The sequence below is a fragment of the Oncorhynchus keta genome, chromosome 1, assembly GCF_023373465.1.
Source record: "Oncorhynchus keta strain PuntledgeMale-10-30-2019 chromosome 1, Oket_V2, whole genome shotgun sequence".
Taxonomy (NCBI): domain Eukaryota; kingdom Metazoa; phylum Chordata; class Actinopteri; order Salmoniformes; family Salmonidae; genus Oncorhynchus; species Oncorhynchus keta.
In genome coordinates, this window is record NC_068421.1 from 57,401,607 (window position 1) to 57,421,448 (window position 19,842).

General features: G+C 41.1%; 1 protein-coding gene across 1 annotated transcript; it reads left to right on the top strand.

Annotated features, from left to right (window-relative positions):
- The first annotated feature begins 21 nt into the window (after positions 1–21).
- LOC118388961 (ran-binding protein 3-like) lies at positions 22–19,550 on the top strand. Its single transcript, XM_035778607.1, has 16 exons — positions 22–106; positions 7,498–7,553; positions 7,718–7,754; positions 7,871–7,957; positions 8,049–8,123; positions 8,308–8,373; positions 8,572–8,667; positions 8,865–8,974; positions 9,760–9,845; positions 9,973–10,048; positions 10,189–10,285; positions 10,451–10,575; positions 10,787–10,907; positions 11,036–11,178; positions 11,871–12,057; positions 16,704–19,550. The coding sequence occupies exons 1-16, from the start codon at positions 85–87 to the stop codon at positions 16,742–16,744; spliced, it is 1,425 nt and encodes a 474-aa protein (XP_035634500.1). The 5' UTR covers positions 22–84; the 3' UTR covers positions 16,745–19,550.
- Positions 19,551–19,842: the final 292 nt, after the last annotated feature.

The following is a 19,842-nucleotide window of genomic DNA, read 5'->3' on the forward strand; positions in this document are numbered from 1 at the left end:
CCTCTAGTGTTGGTAACATTTTGTTAGCCCAGCCATACACGCATGTCTACCGCGGAGTATTGTGGGTGTCAGTGAGGAAGTAAAATGGCGGACCTGGCAAACGAAGGTAAGGAACTGCTCGTTGGGAAAGATAAACAAATCTAATGAATCACCACAATGAGTGCATGTAGTTCAGACAGCGACGGGACTGTCAGCAGATGTGCAGGGAATGCTCCGTTTTGCCAGCAACTCGATGTGGTGGCAGCGGTTTGACTAAACGGCATACGTTAAGAGTCCCGGCCTTTGCTATATTTGACGTGGGGGAGGAGTGGGGGCGGCTGGCCGACCGTGTGGCACAACCGGGGGAGGGGCAGTTGTCAGACGTGAAAATATCTGTAGCGAGCGAACTATACCTTCCGATTGAACTGCATTTTTGTAAATCTATGTGTGTTCCAATTTTAGAAATCAAGCACATGGAAGCACAAACAATAGACATGTAGGGCTCTGTCTGGGTCACATGGGAAATATACCGGGTGGAATTTTGCTCTTATCGAATAGCCTTTTTAAACCTCCCACTATCCCCATGTAGCTATCTACAGTACGCCGTCTATGGTCAACGCCTAAATTAGGTAGTCATCGTTAAAACACAGTTAACATGTCCCATCCAGCTTGGCTAGATTTGTTTTTTTCATGGCCGTACTGTTTTCAGACAACTGGTTATTGTCATTGTTACATGTGTCTGTCTATCCCATTGAGGTACAGCCTACAATGTTGCGAGTTCAATGCATAGCTATACTGTACCAGAAACCTAGATAGCCTAGTTGCGTAACAGGGTTTGCAAAGTACTTAGCTAAATGCATTTGAATGAATTACTTTTATACAGTTTCAAATCAACCCAATTTTATATACGTATAATGATGCCAATACAGAAAGATATTGAATACTGAACAGTAGCTATCACGGAAATGTGCCATCTACTGAGCTGTACATAGAGCTAAGGCACAACTGCTCGAAAGTTAAAACCTTCAACTGGCTCTTTACTCTGGACTTCTTTTTCTGATTTCACCTCCAAAAATAACAATAGCTTGCTGTGATATCTTTTCTTCAGTGTATGCTGATTCATTCAAATGTGTGATATTTAATGAAAATTTGAAGTCGTGCAGCTATCCCAAAAGTAAGAGGCTTAGACGTTATGTGAAAAGAAGACTAATGAGATTAATGGCTGTAGACACCCCCAGAATGTCACTGTAGAGGGGTCTGGAGTTAGTCTATTTGGCAGCTGCTCCATTGAAAGACACTAGAACCCCAATTCCATTTCAACGTAAAACCCCTCTAGCTTCTCTTCTGTGTCCTGGATTCCTTTCTCATTTCGTCCGGTGTTACTTACGACGCGTGAGGTCATAGGAGACATGCCTGCCTATCACACATCATTAATTTCCACCAGTTTCCAATTTCAATCGAATGACAAGAGGAATCAGTTGTTTTGGTCTTGACAATTTGTTCCCCATTACTGAAACACTTCTGATTTTCCTTCTGTTAGCAGGAATAATATTAGATGTTCAGTTTGTGAGAGTTAGAGCCAGAGGTAAGGGATCAGAATTGACAGCATGGATGAGCACAAAGGTGAGGGGAGATGGGTGAGGGGGATCTATGCTGAGAAGGTAAGGGACCCAGAAACAACCAGTTTGCACTCAATCTACCTTTAATGAGACAATGTTTTGGTACGAGGTGGGTCCTTGGTTGCAAAATTGTGGACTTTTATTTAGTCCACCACCTGAGTTCTGGTGATGTAATAAGCAAACGTCACCTCACTTATTTTTAGGCAAGCTACTCTCTCATGATAAAGAACTAAGGCTATAGGCTACATGAAGTAGATTGAGTTGCATTGCAGCCTTTACTTTAACTTAACAGACATTCCTCTGTCAATATCAAGAGACTGAAAGAACTAGCCAAGTCAGAAAGGCTATAGACTGCATTTCAAACAAGTATAGACTAGTGTGTAGGCTATATCGAGTGTAACTCGGCATTGTTTAAAATTTAGATTAAATTAAGGAAGTGCCGTCTTTGATCCACTTCCTTAATTTGATAGTCTAAGTGCCATAGAGCTTATTTTGTGACAAGGAAAATCCATTTATTTTCCTATTGGTTTTTATAAAAAGGGAGAATGTTTCATTGCTGTATCACAGAGAATAGCAGTGGTGTGGTTGGAGGCATCAGTAAAACACTATTTATGCAGAAGTCAAATACTTTTTAGTGTGAATCCACCATCTCTGGCAAGCATTTATGCATGTCTTTCACACCTCGAGGGCACATAAGTCATCACACAGCCTTGTGCCTCAGCTGGGGATGACTGACCATATAAACCTTCAAGCTACTAGGTCTATATATTGAGAAGCTAGATTTTATATCTGCTTTTACTGTTCAGTGTTAGTGGTTAGCACATTTGCCTGCCCAGCCTTCTAAAACAGGTCATGTCTTTGCCGCCCTTTCTTTCTGAAATGTTCTCCTCTCATGGCCATATCACCTTCACCATAGCTCCTTTTAGTTTTGTTGCTATATATTTATTGCCTGATTTATTGGGTCAACCCCAGTGTAGTTTAATCATGTTGACCCAGATCCCTAAAAATGCGAAGCACCCGTAGGCGGTCAAATTATATAAAGTCATACACACATCCTCGCAATTGGATCCCATCCACGTGGCTTACCCTAAAAATAGTCAAGGGCAAATTTTAGCAGCAGTGAGTCATTCTAGGGTTGATATCATCCTTCAAATCCATCTGCTGGGGCTGGCAGTCCTCCGCTCATCCTACCCTATCACAACTAGCATGTCTCCCTCAGCTGTGGCAGGTAGCAGGCTATTCCAGCTGGACTGGGGTTAGTGGCTAGAGCCTCTTATTCAGGGAAGTCTCATGACGAGAGAGTTCAAGTTATAGCCTGGGGAGAAGATTTATTTGGTCCTGGCTGGGGTACTATCAAAGATGAGTGGGTACTGACAGTGACAGGGGACTCTATTTACACTGACTGGGATGCCTGAGCCCTGAGGTTAGTGGTGTTCTGGGGGAGATGAAGCAAGTGCACATTTCAACAAAACCTGTTACTTTTTCGCCTTAGCCTAACCTGCGGGTCTTTGTCAGCTCTGTAGAATTTAATTTAGGCATGGGTGGTATCCATATTGTCATACCTTCATACCGACGTTGTGCCATACTGGGATATTCGGTAATACCGGCACTGTTTTCAAACCCCACTGATACTCTGTAATCTGAAGGTTAGCAATGCTAACAGGTACATGTAAAATCCCATAGAGAATGCTGTCTAAATGCTGAAGAGCGCATTGCGAACAGTTTCTGACCTAAACTATACAAGTATTAGCAAACCAAATGCACAACTGCAGAGCATTCATCACATTTTAGACAGTTAACTCAATAGTTAATAGTTCTAAGTTATCTAACTGGCAAACATTCAGTTGTGAATTGCATACTGTAATTACACTACATGTCCAAAAGTATGTGCACACCCGTTCGTTGAACATTTCATTCCAAAATCATGGGCATTAATATGGAGTTGGTCATCCCTTTTGCATCTATAACAGCCTTCACTCTTCTGGGAAGGCTTTCCACCAAATGTTGGGACATTTCTGCGGGGACTTCCGTTCAGCCACAAGCATTAGTGAGGTCGGGCACTGGTGCTGGGTGTTTAGGCCTGGCTCGCAATCAGCGTTCTAATTTATCCCAAAGGTGTTCGATGGGGTCAAGTTCTCCACACCGATCTCAACAAACCATTTCTGTATGGACCTCGCTTTGTGAACGGGGGCATTGTCATGCTTTGTTGCCACAAAGTTGGAAGCACAGATTTGTTTACAATGTTCTTGCTGTAGTGTTAAGATCTCTCTTCCCTAGAAATAGACCGATCCATGAACCATGAGAAACAGCCCTGATCCATTATTCCTCCTCCACCAAACTTTAGTTGGCACTATGCATTGGATCAGGTAGCATTCTCCTGGCATCTGTCAATCCCAGATTCATCTGTCGGGAATGCCAGATGATGACTCGTGATTCATCACTCCAGAGAACGTGTTTCCACTGCTCCAGAGTCCAATGGCGGTGAGCTTTACACCACTCCAGCCAACGCTCGGCATTGCGCAAGATGATCTTAAGCTTGTGTGCGGCTGCTCGACAATGGGAATCCATTTCGCGAAGCTCCCGATAAACAGTTCTTGCCCTGACGTTGCTTTCAGGGGCAGTTTTGTACTGAGTAGGGAGAGTGTCTGTCCTTAGTTGCAAATCTGTACATGCTATGTGCTTCAACACTGTTGGCATCCTATGATGGTGGCATGTTGAAAGTCACTGAGCTCTTCATTAAGGCGATTGTTTATGGATATTGCATGGATATGTACTTGATTTTTATACACCTGTCAGCAACGGGTGTTGCCAAATCCACTAATTTGAAGAGTGTCCACTGTCCACATACCTTTTGTGTATGTATATTGTAGATCACCTGTGAGTGACTTACAAGGCTCCGGTCTTTCATCATTGTGTGCTTGTAAACAAACACCACATGACTGGGGACTACCGTAAGCCTTTTAATAATGTGACAAGTGAAATAAAGAACGTAATGTTTATCTCCTAATGTATTACAAACATTGACTGTGAAGTATTTTAAAAAGTAGCTACAAATATTCAAATGGATTAAAATATCCTCGGTATACGGTATACCGCCCAAGCCTAATTGGTAATATTTGTAATTTAGAAGTACTGAGAAGGCTCATGAATAGAATTTGGGGTTTTATAGACAATGTCAAGAGACGTCATCATAAAGGTTAATCCGTTACAGTTTATGCCTGGGGTAGGGGTTCTACTAAGATATATGGAATTGTTTTTTAAGAAGGTCATACCAAGGATCATTTAGCTATTTGATTTAGAATTTTAAGACCTCTTGAAGTATCAAAATAAAAAAATATTTGCTGAAAAATGTTATTTGGTGTTACTGCTGTTAGCCCATACAAAAGCATTGAATAACAGATTCACTAAATGGAACAGATGTTTGCGAGAGATGATAAACAGGAAACCCAATTTTTGTATTATATATTTTTTTTATATGTATTTTTGGCACTAAACAGTCTCCATATACAATACCAGTCAAAAGTTTGGACACCTACTCATGCAAGGGTTTTTCTTTATTTTCACTATGAAATACCTCCTTCTTTCCACTCCTCTCCTCTTTTGACCTCACCCTCTCACCTTCCCCCCCTACTCACAAGGCAGGCAATACGCTCGACCTCATCTTTTGACCAGGTGGCGAATCACATCTCTGCATGTCTGGCAGACATATCAGTGTGGATGACGGATCACCACCTCAAGCTGAACCTCGGCAAGACGGAGCTGCTCTTCCTCCCGGGGAAGGACTGCCCGTTCCATGATCTCGCCATCACGGTTGACAACTCCATTGTGTCCTCCTCCCAGAGCGCTAAGAACCTTGGCGTGATCCTGGACAACACCCTATCGTTCTCAACTAACATCAAGGTGGTGGCCCGTTCCTGTAGGTTCATGCTCTACAACATCCGCAGAGTACGACCCTGCCTCACACAGGAAGCGGCGCAGGTCCTAATCCAGGCACTTGTCATCTCCCGTCTGGATTACTGCAACTCGCTGTTGGCTGGGCTCCCTGCCTGTGCCATTAAACCCTACAACTCATCCAGAACGCTGCAGCCCGTCTGGTGTTCAACCTTCCCAAGTTCTCTCACGTCACCCTGCTCCTCCGCTCTCTCCACTGGCTTCCAGTTGAAGCTCGCATCCGCTACAAGACCATGGTGCTTGCCTACGGAGCTGTGAGGGGAACGGCACCTCAGTACCTCCAGGCTCTGATCAGGCCCTACACCCAAACAAGGGCACTGCGTTCATCCACCTCTGGCCTGCTCGCCTCCCTACCACTGAGGAAGTACAGTTCCCGCTCAGCCCAGTCAAAACTGTTCGCTGCTCTGGCCCCCCAATGGTGGAACAAACTCCCCCATGACGCCAGGACAGCGGAGTCAATCACCACCTTCCGGAGACACCTGAAACCCCACCTCTTTAAGGAATACCTAGGATAGGATAAAGTAATCCTTCTCACCCCCCCCCTTAAAAGATTTAGATGCACTATTGTAAAGTGGCTGTTCCACTGGATGTCATAAGGTGAATGCACCAATTTGTAAGTCGCTCTGGATAAGAGCGTCTGCTAAATGACTTAAATGTAAATGTAATGAATTTCAATAAACAGGTGTGCCTTGTTAAAAGTTAATTTGTGGAATGTCTTTCCTTAATGCGTTTGAGCCAATCCAGTTGTATTGTGACAAGGTAGGGTGGTATACAGAGTATAGCCCTATTTGGTAAAAGACCCAAGTCCATATTATGGCAAGAACAGCACAAATAAGTGAAGAGAAACAACAGTCCATTACTTTAAGACATGAAGGTCAGTCAATCCAGAAAATGTCAAAAACCATCAAGCGTTATGATAAAACTGGCTCTCATGAGGACCACAACAGGAACGGAAGACAGAGTTACATCTGCTGCAGAGGATAAGTACATTAGAGTTAACAGCCTCAGATTGCAGCCCAAATAAATAATTCACAGAGAGCAAGTAACAGACACAACTCATCATCAACTGTTTAGACGATACTGCATGAATCAGGCCTTCACGGTCGAATTGCTGCAAATAAACCACTACTAAAGGATGCCAATAAGAAGAAGAAACCTGCTTGTGCAAAGAAATACTATCAATGGACATTAGTCCGGTGGAAATCTGTCCAAATTTGAGATTCTTGGTTCCAACTGCCATGTCTTTGTGAGACGCAGAGTAGGTGACCAGCATGGCTACCACAGCATTCTGCAATGATACGCCATCCCGTCTGGTTTGTGCTTAGTGGGACTGTCATTTGTTTTTCAACAGAAGGACCAACCACACCTCCAGGCTGTGTAAGGGCTATTTTACCAAGAAGGAGAGTCATGGAGTGCTGTATCAAATTACCTGGCCTCCACAATCACCCGACCTCAACCCAATTGAGATGGTTTGGTATGAGTTGGACCGCAGAGTGAAGGAAAAGCAGCCAACAAGTGCTCAGCATATGTGGGAACTCCTTCAAGACTGTTGGAAAAGCATTCCAAGTGAAGCTGGTTGAGAGAATGCCAAGCATGTGCAAAGCTTTTTATCAAGGCAAAGGGTGGCTACTTTGAAGAATCTCAAATATGAAATATATTTAGATTTGTTTAACACTTTTGGGTACTACATGATTCCATGTGTTATTTCATTGTTTTATGTCTTCACTATTCTACAATGTAGAAAATAGTTAAAAAAATAACAAACCCTTGAATGAGTAGGTGTGTCCAAACTTTTGACTAGTACTGTATACTTCCTTTCATTTTTTCCCAACTTGTATCGGGGGACCTTCAACTAGATTTTAGATTTTGAGTGGATTTTCCCTTTAAACTTTTGCCCAAAGATGTGCGAAATTATATCTTCAACAGTGACATCTGATTTCTCTTACAGAGAAGCCTGCCATAGCCCCACCTGTGTTTGTGTTCCAGGAAGATAAAGCACAGAAGGTGAGACACTCTTGTCACACCTCTGCTGAAAATGGAAACAGTGTGACTGCACACTGTGTGTCAGACTTGACTTCACACTGGCTGGATAATTCACTTAATTTCCTGTGTCTGACTGTTTCTTCCTCTCTCTCTCTCTCTCTCTATTTCTGCCATACCCATAACAGAGATCAGCAGAAGGGTCCAGTGCTGAGGATGGAGAAGGTAAGGATGAGGAAGATAATCTAGCAGGTTATGGTTCTTTGGAAAATTGACACATCTATCTTATATTACTGTATTGTAGTCACTTTGCTAATCTTTGCTGATTCTATCTCCTCCAGACTCTGATAAAGATGAGAGTAGTTACTGTCCCCCGGCCAAGAGAGAAAGAACATCATCACTAACACAGTTCCCACCCGCACATTCAGGTAATTGTACGTTTTGTTGAATTAAAATAGTATTTTGTTAGTGTGTAGAGAAAGGGTCTGTACTCATGTTATTTCTCATTGTCTCTTGCAGTTTCTAAGAACAATGTGTTCATGCCACCCAGTTTCTGTCAGTCCCCGTCAGGAAATAATTCAGATTCAGAACCTGGTGAGATCATGAATAGTTGTCTTATGATCTCCTTTTCAATTAACTTGCTATTTGCATGATATAAGGAGAACGACCCTTGAAGAATCATGACAAGAATGGTTTGCTTTTTCTCCTTAATCACTGTTCTGGCCTAACCTCCATCTCATATTCCCTCTCTTTCTCCATCTTTCTCTGGTGTCAACAGAGGAGAAGACTGTTGGGTTTCGCTTGAAGCCTCCCACCCTGATCCATGGACAGGCTCCTCGTACAGGTGGCTGTTCTCTCCTGTCAATTTCAGAGGGGCTTATTGTCCATTGAGTGAAATGTGTTTCGGAGGTTTCAGCACACAGGCTCAGTCACAAAAGCAATGTACAAAACATCACAATAAGTTGGAAAGAAGATGGCCCTTGTTTGTCTGGCACTGGTCTGTCCAGAGCCTTATATTTAGGCCAAGTATAATGTGTTGCAGGTGTCCCGAGCCAGAAGCCCAAGGAGCAGCAGCGCAGCGTACTACGACCCGCAGTACTGCAGGCCCCTCCACCTAGCAAATCACTAACCCTGACCGGTAAGTACACTGAGGAAAGCTTAACCTCAAAGTCTTCAGATACTCTCAGACAAACAGCTCTGCTACTTCATTCTGCGTTGGCCATTCTCCTCCAGCTTTCTTTCATCTCAATGTGCTTGGACAAAACATCTGTTGAAGTGGAGAGAAATCTAGCCATTTCTGGAATTTCCCCGACTCTCCTCTTGTGGTCCTCATAGGGTTGAACAGTGGTACGAATGGAGTGAACAGATCGTCCGAGGGTCTGCCAGTCACCCAGAACAACACAGAGAACTGTGATGGCTCCACAGACAATATGGCCAAGTCACAGGTAAGCGGAGAGGTCAAAGGGTGCCACGCTAGCTACATGTTTCCTGATTGGAAGGGCTCCACAGTGGCCTATAATAACCTATATAGTTATCAAGCTTCTAACAACAACAAAGAACACCACAGGACACAAGGAAGGTTTTATTCTTGGACATTCAGCATGGAATTTCCATGAATGTGTCTCGCTGCTCTCATCTTTCAAGGAGAAGAAAAGCGAGAGCGGTGAGAGCAGGAATGAAGTGAGAACAGATCCTCCTGTGGAATCCACATTTGTATTTGGTCAGAATGTCAGAGACAGAGCCAAGGTGACTTGAATAGTTAACTAAAGTGCATGTCATATGGAATACATTTGAAAGATGCTCTGGGCTTTGCCTCATACATAACACCCCATTGAGGTGTGGGTAAATCAAATTATAAACTGGGTAGTTCTGGCCCTGAATGCTGATTTTGCTGACAGCCGTGGTATATCAGACCTTATACCATGGGTATGACAAAACATGTATTTTTACTGCTCTAATTACGTTGGTGAACAGTTTATAATAGCAATAAGGCACCTTGGGGGTTTGTGGCATATGGTCAATATAAGGGCTGTATTCAGGCACTCCACGTTGCGTCACACATAAGAACAGCCCTTAGCCGTGGTATATTGGTCGTAAACCACACTTCCTCTGGCCTTATTGCTTAAATATAGCAGCCTCTTGTGGCCTTGCATGCTTTATTACGTGAGTTTTATGTTCTTTTTGTTATTATTTGTCTGATCTTTAACTTTTTTCCCCCCCATTCGTCTAGGTTGAGGGAAGCAGTGAAAAGAAAGTCTCTCTGTCAGCAGAATCAGGGGAAACCAATTATTTCCTACAGTACAGAAGCACTCCTGGGTTAGTTTCTCATGGATTCTGGCTCCAATGGATATGATCAGTTATCACTTTTATTAGGTTAATACTTTATCACAGTGTTGTAATCTTATTAATATTACATCCTATCCGCTGTATGTTTTCCACCCAGCTTACAGAAGGCTGAGAACAACACTGACGACGGGGCTAAGTTTGTGTTTGGACAGAACATGTCGGATCGTGTCCTGGTGAGATGTGTTTTTTGTGTGAGGCTAATCTACTCATCTGTTATCTCTTGTTGTTTTTCTATCATTTGTTCCCCTGACAACTAAAGACCGGATCCACAAATTTGTGTTAAAGCATGTTGTATTACATTCTTGTTTTGCAGAGTCCGCTGAAATGTGAGCAGGCAGCGGAGAGCAGCAGAGATCCCCCTGCCACCCCGCCATGTGAGCCACCCTCACTGGTCAGCAGCCCCGACAAAGGTGGGCAGAGAAAATAACATGCTGCATATTAAAAAATATGTAATTCATGTTACTAAGCCCATATAATAATGGCAATCCAAGAAAAGAGAGAGGCTTATTTTCAGGTGTCCAAAGTGTCCTCGTTTTGCTGTTCATTTTCAAATGGGTTTGTTGTTCTCTTTGCAGATACCAATGTGACAGAGTCTTTGGAGGAGTCGGCAGCGGCCTACACCAAAGCCACAGCCAAGAAGTGCTTGTTAGAGAAGGTAGAGGTCAGAACTGGAGAGGAGTCGGAGAGTAATGTACTACAGGTATGCACAAGCTCCAGTTGTTTGTTGTTCAATGTTAGTGTATTTATAGTAACATTCAATTTACTTCACCAGGACATTTAGCAATTGTTGATGTAAGGTTACCCACAGTAGTTTTGTGTTTACATGTCACCTTAGACAGGCTTGGAAATAGGCTGATATCGTCCATGATCACTCATCTGACAATGGAATGTTTTTTTTCTTTCTTTCTCAGGTCCAATGCAAGTTGTTTGTGTTTGACAAAGCATCCCAGTCTTGGGTGGAGAGAGGCAGAGGACTACTGAGGCTTAATGATATGGCCTCCACAGAGGAGGGATCGTTGCAGTCCAGGCTAGGTACAGTCATTGCAGTGGCATAACACTTGAATCAAATCATGTCCAAACGCAACTCCCGTTTGAATGTATTACATTGGTTATTATATGCATTGTGTATGACCTGAGTTTGTGCTGTTCTGGCCCTGTAGTGATGAGGACCCAGGGCAGTTTGCGTCTGATCCTCAACACCAAGCTGTGGCCCCAAATGCAGACGGACAAGGCCAGCGAGAAGAGCGTCCGCATCACAGCCATGGACACTGAGGACCAGGGGGTCAAGGTCTTCCTTATATCGGTACGAGTAAGACCACATTACTTATTACATAGTAATTACTTAGGATGCGCACGGTTATTGAAATACCCAATATGTGAACGGACATTAGTGTGCGATTATTCGAGTGTTCCTCTTAGGAGAAAAAGATTGTAGACCTATTTTAACAATGAAAAGGCTTTTGTCTAAATAAATGTATCCATTTGACATTTTTATCTACGTTTTTTGAACGGTACTTTGAGCTACTGCTGCGCATTTATTCCTCCAGGCTGCCCTGACATAGGTATGCTATTTTCCTCACTTCAAATAGCTATTACAGGCGCTTGCCTAATAGAGTTTCCACAATATCTGACATAGATCAATGCAAAACACTAACTAGAACCTTTTTGTAACAGAATAATTTCTATCATGGTGAAAATCATTCTTATCTCTGTTGCTGCAAGCCAAACTTTTGGAGAAAAGCAGATATCCGCTGTTTACTTCTGCCATGTGCATTTGCATCATTCAGAAAGGTCCAAGATATTGAAAAATATTTTTCTTTGAATTTCTGAATTCCTGGATATCGGAACAAAATGTCATATTATTTGAATAGTAAAATATTTTGCCCATCCCTAGTAATTACACTATAATTACATGGTAATAGATGAGTTGAGTATATCTGACACTGCCAGGACATTCTGTATAGTACTGATGTGTTAGTAATGTGTCTGTTCCAGGCAAGCTCTAAGGACACGGGTCAGCTGTACGCAGCGCTGCATCACCGTATCCTGGCACTGCGGAGCCGCTCAGACCAGGAGCCAGAGCCCCGGGTCCCCATTCCAGATGGCCACATCCCTCACCCCCAGTCTAACGAGGAGGATAGTGATGAGGACGAATCGCTCACACCCACTGCCAACATCGCAGGTAAACCATAGAACCCTTTTAGTCTAACTGTTACCCTAACTGATCTAATCACCCCAAACGGATCTGAAAATTCTTACACAGGGACACTCAAAGTCAATCTTAAATGAATCATTGTTTGTCAGCGCGCTGGAGAGGTTCCAACAAATTTGAATGCCTGTCAGGAGCTCTAACGGGGCAGTCCCGTTAGTTCCCTTACAAACTTATATTTGCACGATTTAGCTTATTCAACATTACATATGAATCTTAAAATAATAGATATTTAATAAGTGTGAAGCAGAAAGTGAATATCCAACAGAAATTTGAAATAAATATTAACCTCTTTGGTCTAGGGGGCAGTATTTTGACATCTGGATGACAAGCGTGCCCAAAGTAAATCCACCCATCCACCCTAGTCATAGACTGCTCTCTGTGCTACCGCACGGCATGTGGTACCGGAGCGCCAAGTCTTGGTCCAAAAGGGTTCTTAACAGCTTCTACCCCAAAGCCATAAGACTCCTGAACAGCTAATCAAAATGGCTACCCAGACTATTTGCATTGACCTCCCCCCTCACCCCCCATTTTTACACTGCTGCTACGCTGTGTTTATTATCTATGCATAGTCACTTTACCTATATGTACATGTTACCTCAATTAACTCGACTAACCTGTGCCCCCGCACATAGACTCTGTCCCAGTAGCCCCTGTACATGCCTCGTTACAGTTATTTTATTGTTGCTCTTTAATCATTTGTTATTTTTCTATTTTCTTGTCTTTTTTTACCTCAGTTTATTTTAGTAAATACTTAACTTATTTTTCTTAAGATTGCATTGTTGGTTAAGGGCTTGTAAGTAAGCATTTCACTGTAAGGTCTGTTGTATTTGGCGCATGTGACAAATCATATATATATATATATGCCATTTAGCAGACGCTTTTATCCAAAGCGACTTAGTCATGTGTGCATACATTCTACGTATGGGTGGTCCCGGGAATCGAACCCACTACCCTGGCGTTACAAGCGCCATGCTCTACCAACTGAGCTACAGAAGGACCACATGCCGTGCGGTAGCACAGAGAGCAGTCTATGACTAGGGTGGATGGGTGGATTTACTTTGGGCACGCTTGTCATCCAGATGTCAAAATACTGCCCCCTAGACCAAAGAGGTTAATATTTATTTCAAATTTCTGTTGGATATTCACTTTCTGCTTCACACTTATTAAATATCTATTATTTTAAGATTCATATGTAATGTGACGAATTTATAAAATATATCAGCCAATTCAGAAACCGTTATTATAACTGGGCTAGCACTGCCTATCAGTCCACTGTCATTGGCATGTTCTATCCATAAGGTTTCTGGCAGCTGAGACAAAATAGATTGGGAGACAGTCTCAGACCCCCACCCCTCCTGGGGGAGTGGTTCAATTTGCCTTATTACTCATTGGTTTAACCTCTTTGGGTTATGTGGGACGCTAGCATTCCACCTGGCCAAAAGCCAGGGAAAATGCAGAGCGCCAAATTCAAATAAATTACTATAAAAATCAAACTTTCATTAAATCACACATGTAAGATACCACATTAAAGCTACACTTGTTATTAATCCAGCCAACATGTCAGATTTCAAAAAGGCTTTTCGGCGAAAGCAAACAATGCTATTATCTGAGGATATCACCTCTGTAAACAAAAGAGAGAAAGCATATTTCAACCCTGCATGCGCGACACAAAACGCAGAAATAAAAAATATAATTCATGCCTTACCTTTGATGAGCTTCTTTTGTTGGCACTCCAATATGTCCCATAAACATCACAAATGGTCATTTTTGTTCGATTAATTCCGTCAATATATATCCAAAATGTCAATTTATTTGGCGCGTTTGATCCAGAAAAACACAGGTTCCAACTCAAAAGTTACCGGTAAACTTTGCCAAAACATTTCAAACTACTTTTGTAACACAACTTTAGATATTTTTTTACGTAAATAATCGATCAAATTGAAGACTGGAGGATCTGTGTTCAATACAGGAAGGACACGAACTGAAGCATGCTTTCTGGTCACGCGCCTCTATCTAGCAGTACACTTCATTACACAAAGGAACAAACTCAACCAATTTCTAAAGACTGTTGACATCCAGTGGAAGCGATAGGAACTGCAAGAAGGTCCTTTAGAAATCTGGATTCCCAATGAAAACACATTGAAAAGAGTGACTTAAAATTATTTTTTTTAAATCTGAATGGTTTGTCCTCTGGGTTTCGCCTGCTAAATCAGTTTTGTTATACTCACAGACATGATCCAAACAGTTTTAGAAACTTCAGTGTTTTCTATCCAAATCTACTAATAATATGCATACCTTATCTTCTGGAGATGAGTAGCAGGCAGTTGAATGTGTGCATGCATCTCATCCGGACGTGAAAATACTGTCCCCTGTCACCAAGAAGTTAATATCTCATCGTTTTGGATATCAATGAAAACTCCAAGGAGTTCAATAAATTGTTTAGTTAACAGAAAATCATGTTCAACTTAATTGGTTCTATTTATAGTTTTTTTTGTTAGGGGTAAGTCAAGTCCCGTACAATACTTTAACCTTATCATACCTCAAATGATCCATAAAGGGACCACTCTGAACATTTCGCAAAATACTTTTTTACAACACTTGTGTGGGTGTGCAAGTTATATATATATATATATTTTTTTTTTTTTTTTTCTATTGTTACTTCATCAGCTCTAGTAACCCATTAGACCACTATTATGTTACTTTATCTCTAATAACCCATTAGACAAATATTATGTTACTTTATCTCTAATAACCCATTAGACAAATATTATGTTACTTTATCTCTAATAACCCATTATACATTTGTGTTACATCACAAGATCCTCCTCTACACTAGTGTTCTATTCATACAGGGATTTAAATATTCACTAGTGTTCTATTCATACAGGGATTTAAATATTCACTAGTGTTCTATTTAACAGCTTATTCAGGAATAATACTCTCTTCTTTCATATCTCCACACACATAATAATGTTATACCATCAAACTCCACGGATGGGTCATGTTATCCTCATGTAATCTAAAGTCATGTTATCCTCAGAGACATGTCTCATTAGTAACAAGGATAACGTGTTGTCTTCGTTACTAATGAGACGTGTTATTATGTTATCCTCGTCACTACTGCGACATGTTACTTACGAGATGTGAGACATGTTATCCTCTACCTGTAGATCCAACAGCGGTGGTGGACAGAAGCCTAGATAACGTTACAGATCAAAAAACTCACAGAACTGGTTGAGGCATTCATTCACCTCTTTCACACATGAGCTAGTCCCCTGACCGCTCTCATTCACTCAATAATTTATAGCTATATTTCAATCTCAATCTTGTTATGCAAATTTCCGTCAGCTTGATATCCACATTTCAATCTTATAATCCTTATTCCAATCTTGATAGTAATAATTTAAGTCCATGTATTATCCAAATTTCAATCAGCCAATTTTCAATCAGCTTAATATGTCATATCTCAGAATCACACTTTCACATCCATATTCACTTACTACTGTTCCCAAACATACCCCATGTGCATCTTCAAATATTCTCTTGTTGTTACTTGCTATGCACTATATGTATGTATCTTCAATGGTTATCTTGTCGCTTCTTGCTATACATCTAAATAACACCCCGTATTCAATAATACCTTGTTATTTCGTAGTGGCGGTAAAACGTTTCTTATAAATGCCTACAGACAGCTGTCAGCGATGCATTCCATGATATTGTTACGCCCTCACTGTAGTCTTATAAAACTAGTGAATAGTCTTCTCTCTAGAAGTGGAAAAATATCTGGCCCTTTTTATGGGTTTCTCGCCTTGATTTCATTCAGTTTTTTTCCCTCACTTTTATACATATTAAATTTAAATTGACTTAATGAAATCAGTTGCCATCCCTCAATTGTTAGCCGATGTGTCTACTCCTGGGCAGTTCACAGTAAGGGTCTGGTCTGGGTGGGTCTCGTCATCTTTAGGTCAGACGGCAATTTCCCTCACGCTTCATAAAATGCGCCACCAATTTCCTTGCAGACCCCCCACTGGAAAGTGAGGCTTCTTCTCTCCAAGCTGAGCCCTTGAAATTGAGATGTCCCTTTCTCTAAACAAGTTTCTGGGCATACTGCCAAATTCTTTCAATCAGTCACTTGCATGAACACAGATTGGTTTATAGAAAACCACAAACAAAACTATTTTCACCACACCTCTTACTGTGATTGATTCAAAAAGTGAATTTATGTTATCTGGACAAAGTGATAGTGTAATTTGGTGTTCCAATGAAGTGATCTGGGAGACCCCTATCAATGGTTTATAGAAAAGCACAAGCAGAAATTGGTCACCTGGACATGCCCCCTAACTGTCAAACAAACATATTTGAAAGTCCAAGTAAGTGATCTTGGACACCCCCACTGATGTGCCAAAGAAGTTATCTGGGGGTCCAAGGAAGTTATCTGGGCATCTTTGAATGGGACTTTTTTACTTTTGTACTTTTTCGTTGGATGTTGTCAATTGTCTTGTATTTTGTCTTATTTTATTCAAGCTTCATCTGGCCCATTCAAAAAGTCCAAGAATGTAATTTAAAACAACAGTCCAATGGCAACCACTCACCAGGCCTGTCTCTCCTCTCCCCAGAGGGTCCAGAGGGCCAGGCCAGCGGGAGTGGGTCCTCATAGCGCCTGCCCCCCTCCACACGCTGCAGTCAGGACCCCTACAGGCACCTCAGTCCAGCATTTCCCCAATGGTCAGAGGTCACAGTGGAGTACGAGGAAGGATCCTATGCAGGTGCTACTAACTTAACTCTGTGCAGTTCAGTCTCTCTGCATTCACAGTATATCCAGGATGGATGGTCTTTTTGTTTGTTTTTTTATTTTAGTTTTTTTAACCTATAGAACTGAAAAATATATATTTTTTGGAGTTTGTGAATTGTCGCTCATCATATTGATGAGTGAGACGTTGCAAGTCGGAATGAGAAAGCAGTTTTCTTCTCTCGCCGATGTAAGTACATTCTAAAGAGCTTGCCGTTAAAAGTGGGACCTCTTTATCCACCTTGCAAGAAAACAGACCTCAGGCACTTCAAATCCAGTGGGGCTTGTATTTTGTTCAGAGAGGTAAAGATCTAGTTGCCTAGCAAATAATTGTTTATAAAGTCTTCTTTTTATTTCACTGAGTTGTGTCTCCAAGTTTTATTTTGTATTTTAAGTCTGTCGATACCGCCTTTGGCCACTTAGTTTTTTAGTCTGTAGTCAACATTAGAAATTATTTTTGACCACAAATCATCGAAATAGAAGCCCTTGTGCAAACACCTGCTTTGACGTAAATTATTTAAAGAATTCCATTTAATAATGGAGTTGACCTGTGTTCATTATTATGATGATTATTATTATTGATAGTTGATATATCGACTTTGATTTTGAAGTTCATTCGAAAATGAACCCATTTTGCAAATAAGCTAGTTGGATTTGATAGTTTTACAGCAGGTTTTTTTCCATGACCCCAACATTTTCCCTAAATATAGATGGTAGATGTGTTTGTTTCAAAAAGATAAAACATTTTTAGATGGATCTGAAAAGATATCATCTTCCCAAATATATATTGAATAAACCAATTTTATTAGTTGTTTACAATTGTTTATTTAGTTTGCTTTAAATAAGTTACACAGACATTGTTTATAACAACCTTGATCATTGTGAACATATTTTTCCTATGTTTTTTTCACACCATGAGAAAGGTCAATATAATAACTTCTAGGTTTGGGTGTTGGCAGTTGGATTCTCCGAACATGTCGTTATTTGCATCTATCCTAAATGGGTTTGACCTCAAAACCCTACAAAATGCACATATACTCTCAGAACAACTAATGCTGCCATTTTAATTCAAAGAGCTATAGGCATTGGAACAGGTGGTTCTACACGCACATGATTGGAAGACTACAAGTACATTGTTTCTCACCAATCGTCTGGTGCTGAGCCCTCTTTATTCCACTGTTAATCGGTGGCTTTGGTTTGGTGTATTTAAAACGGATCCCCTATGAGAATAGATAACTGCAGTTATATTTCCTTCAGTGAAGTGTGGCTCCTCTTGTTTTAAGCCTTTCTTCTTCATATCAGTGGAATTAGTCATATCTCGAAACTGTTGTATTATAGTGTGATCCTTTTTCATGTACTACAAGCCTTTCATGTGAAAATATGTATTTTTAACACAAAAAAAGCACACTAAGAAAACTGGGGGAAAAAACAAAAAAAAACAGGCAAGTAGAAATGTTTGTGGTTAAAATGTATATATCCCGTAAGGTATATTATTGAGCAGCCTTTCAGTGTAAAAAAAAAAAAAGAGAAGGATGCCCCTCTTTATTTTGCACTCTTCTTCACCGTTGTCTGTAGAAACCTCACCATGTAGTGTGCTCTGTACGTTTGTGTTCTCTCCATTCTTCACATTCTGCTTATGTAGCAACAAACATAGGACTATTCCTCCGGACATGGGGCTCAGACATGAATGTATGGCACCTTGGGTCTGAATAAAGAGCCAGGGGCCGACGTTCTTCAGCACTTTTCCTTCTCTGTTATATTTCTCCCATCAATATGAATTTTTAAATGTTCGTAAATGCAAATGAACTTGGACTGTCCATTAATAAAATGGCAAAAGGTGGTCAATGATGAAGTGTTGAATGTTGTTTACATTGGGGTTGTTGGTGGTTATTTGCTGGGGAGTGACTGTAAGACAGAAACACTTTTGTTCATGTTATATTTTTGTTGCTGTATTGTTTGTCATGTCTGCTATTGTCCCTCAAAATGTCTACCTGTTTTCTGTTTTGAAGTTAGGTGTAGTTCCATAACCTGGTGCTATTTTGTTACCGTTCCTATCACTATACAAGTCAATGTTGATATTCCGTTAGAATTATATCAAAACGGAACATCTTTGAATGGAAGGCAAGTGGTGAAGATGTTCTGAAACTTTAGTTGACATGACGAGCCCTTGACGCTATTGTACAAGAGCACCTGTCCCATACTCTATCTGTGACTGGAATATGTTTTCATAATAATGTCATCTGCATTGGCTTCTAGACATGTCATTCATTACAATACATTTGCTGACCGTTCACAGTCGTGGCATTGCTGCCTATTTTGATTAGTCCAATACAACAGAGATGTGGTCAGAGTAGGTGTGCCAGAGATGCGTAAGCGATCAGGAGTGGTCCATAATAGGCTAATGAAATGAACAGAAAAGGTTGTATTTTTTCCCCCACTTATGGGATAGGCTTTCTAACCAGCTATCTCCCCTCTTTCCAATGATCCGCAACTGCAATAGAGACATGTAAAGATATACCATACCTATCGGGAGAAAGATGCTTGTCATTGAGGAACATTAGAATAGCTACATGTCTCTTTTCAACAATGCCCACGTCGTTACCAGTTATTTTGATATCGATCGCCCAGTATGTGTGGAACAAGGGCTAAGATGCAGTCATATCATAGCAATAGATAGTCTAAAAAGGTCATAACATCGTCATAGCAATTCTCCATTCAGGCAACACAGCAGTACTGTACCATTCAGCTCTGTTGATATGTGTATCACAGAATCCCTCCACATAAAGACCACTTTCAATCTCCTCTCTGATATCATGTACGGCTGTCAGAGCATCCACTATCTGCAGTATATTTTTAATGATTCTCGAATGCATTAACTCGATGGAAGGCATCATTCTAATAACCTTAGTATAGTGCCGTCAAATGTCATTGACACATTTTAGCCTTTTGGACTCTTCTTTGATTTC

What these genes read in the sequence shown, in the direction of transcription:
- LOC118388961 (XM_035778607.1), top strand. Translation starts at nt 85, where the DNA reads ATGGCGGACCTGGCAAACGAAG. An exon ending in GTTCCCACCCGCACATTCAG is followed by an intron (nt 7,958 to 8,048) that starts GTAATTGTACGT and finishes TGTCTCTTGCAG; the next exon opens with TTTCTAAGAACAATGTGTTC. An exon ending in GGTCAGCAGCCCCGACAAAG is followed by an intron (nt 10,286 to 10,450) that starts GTGGGCAGAGAA and finishes TTCTCTTTGCAG; the next exon opens with ATACCAATGTGACAGAGTCT.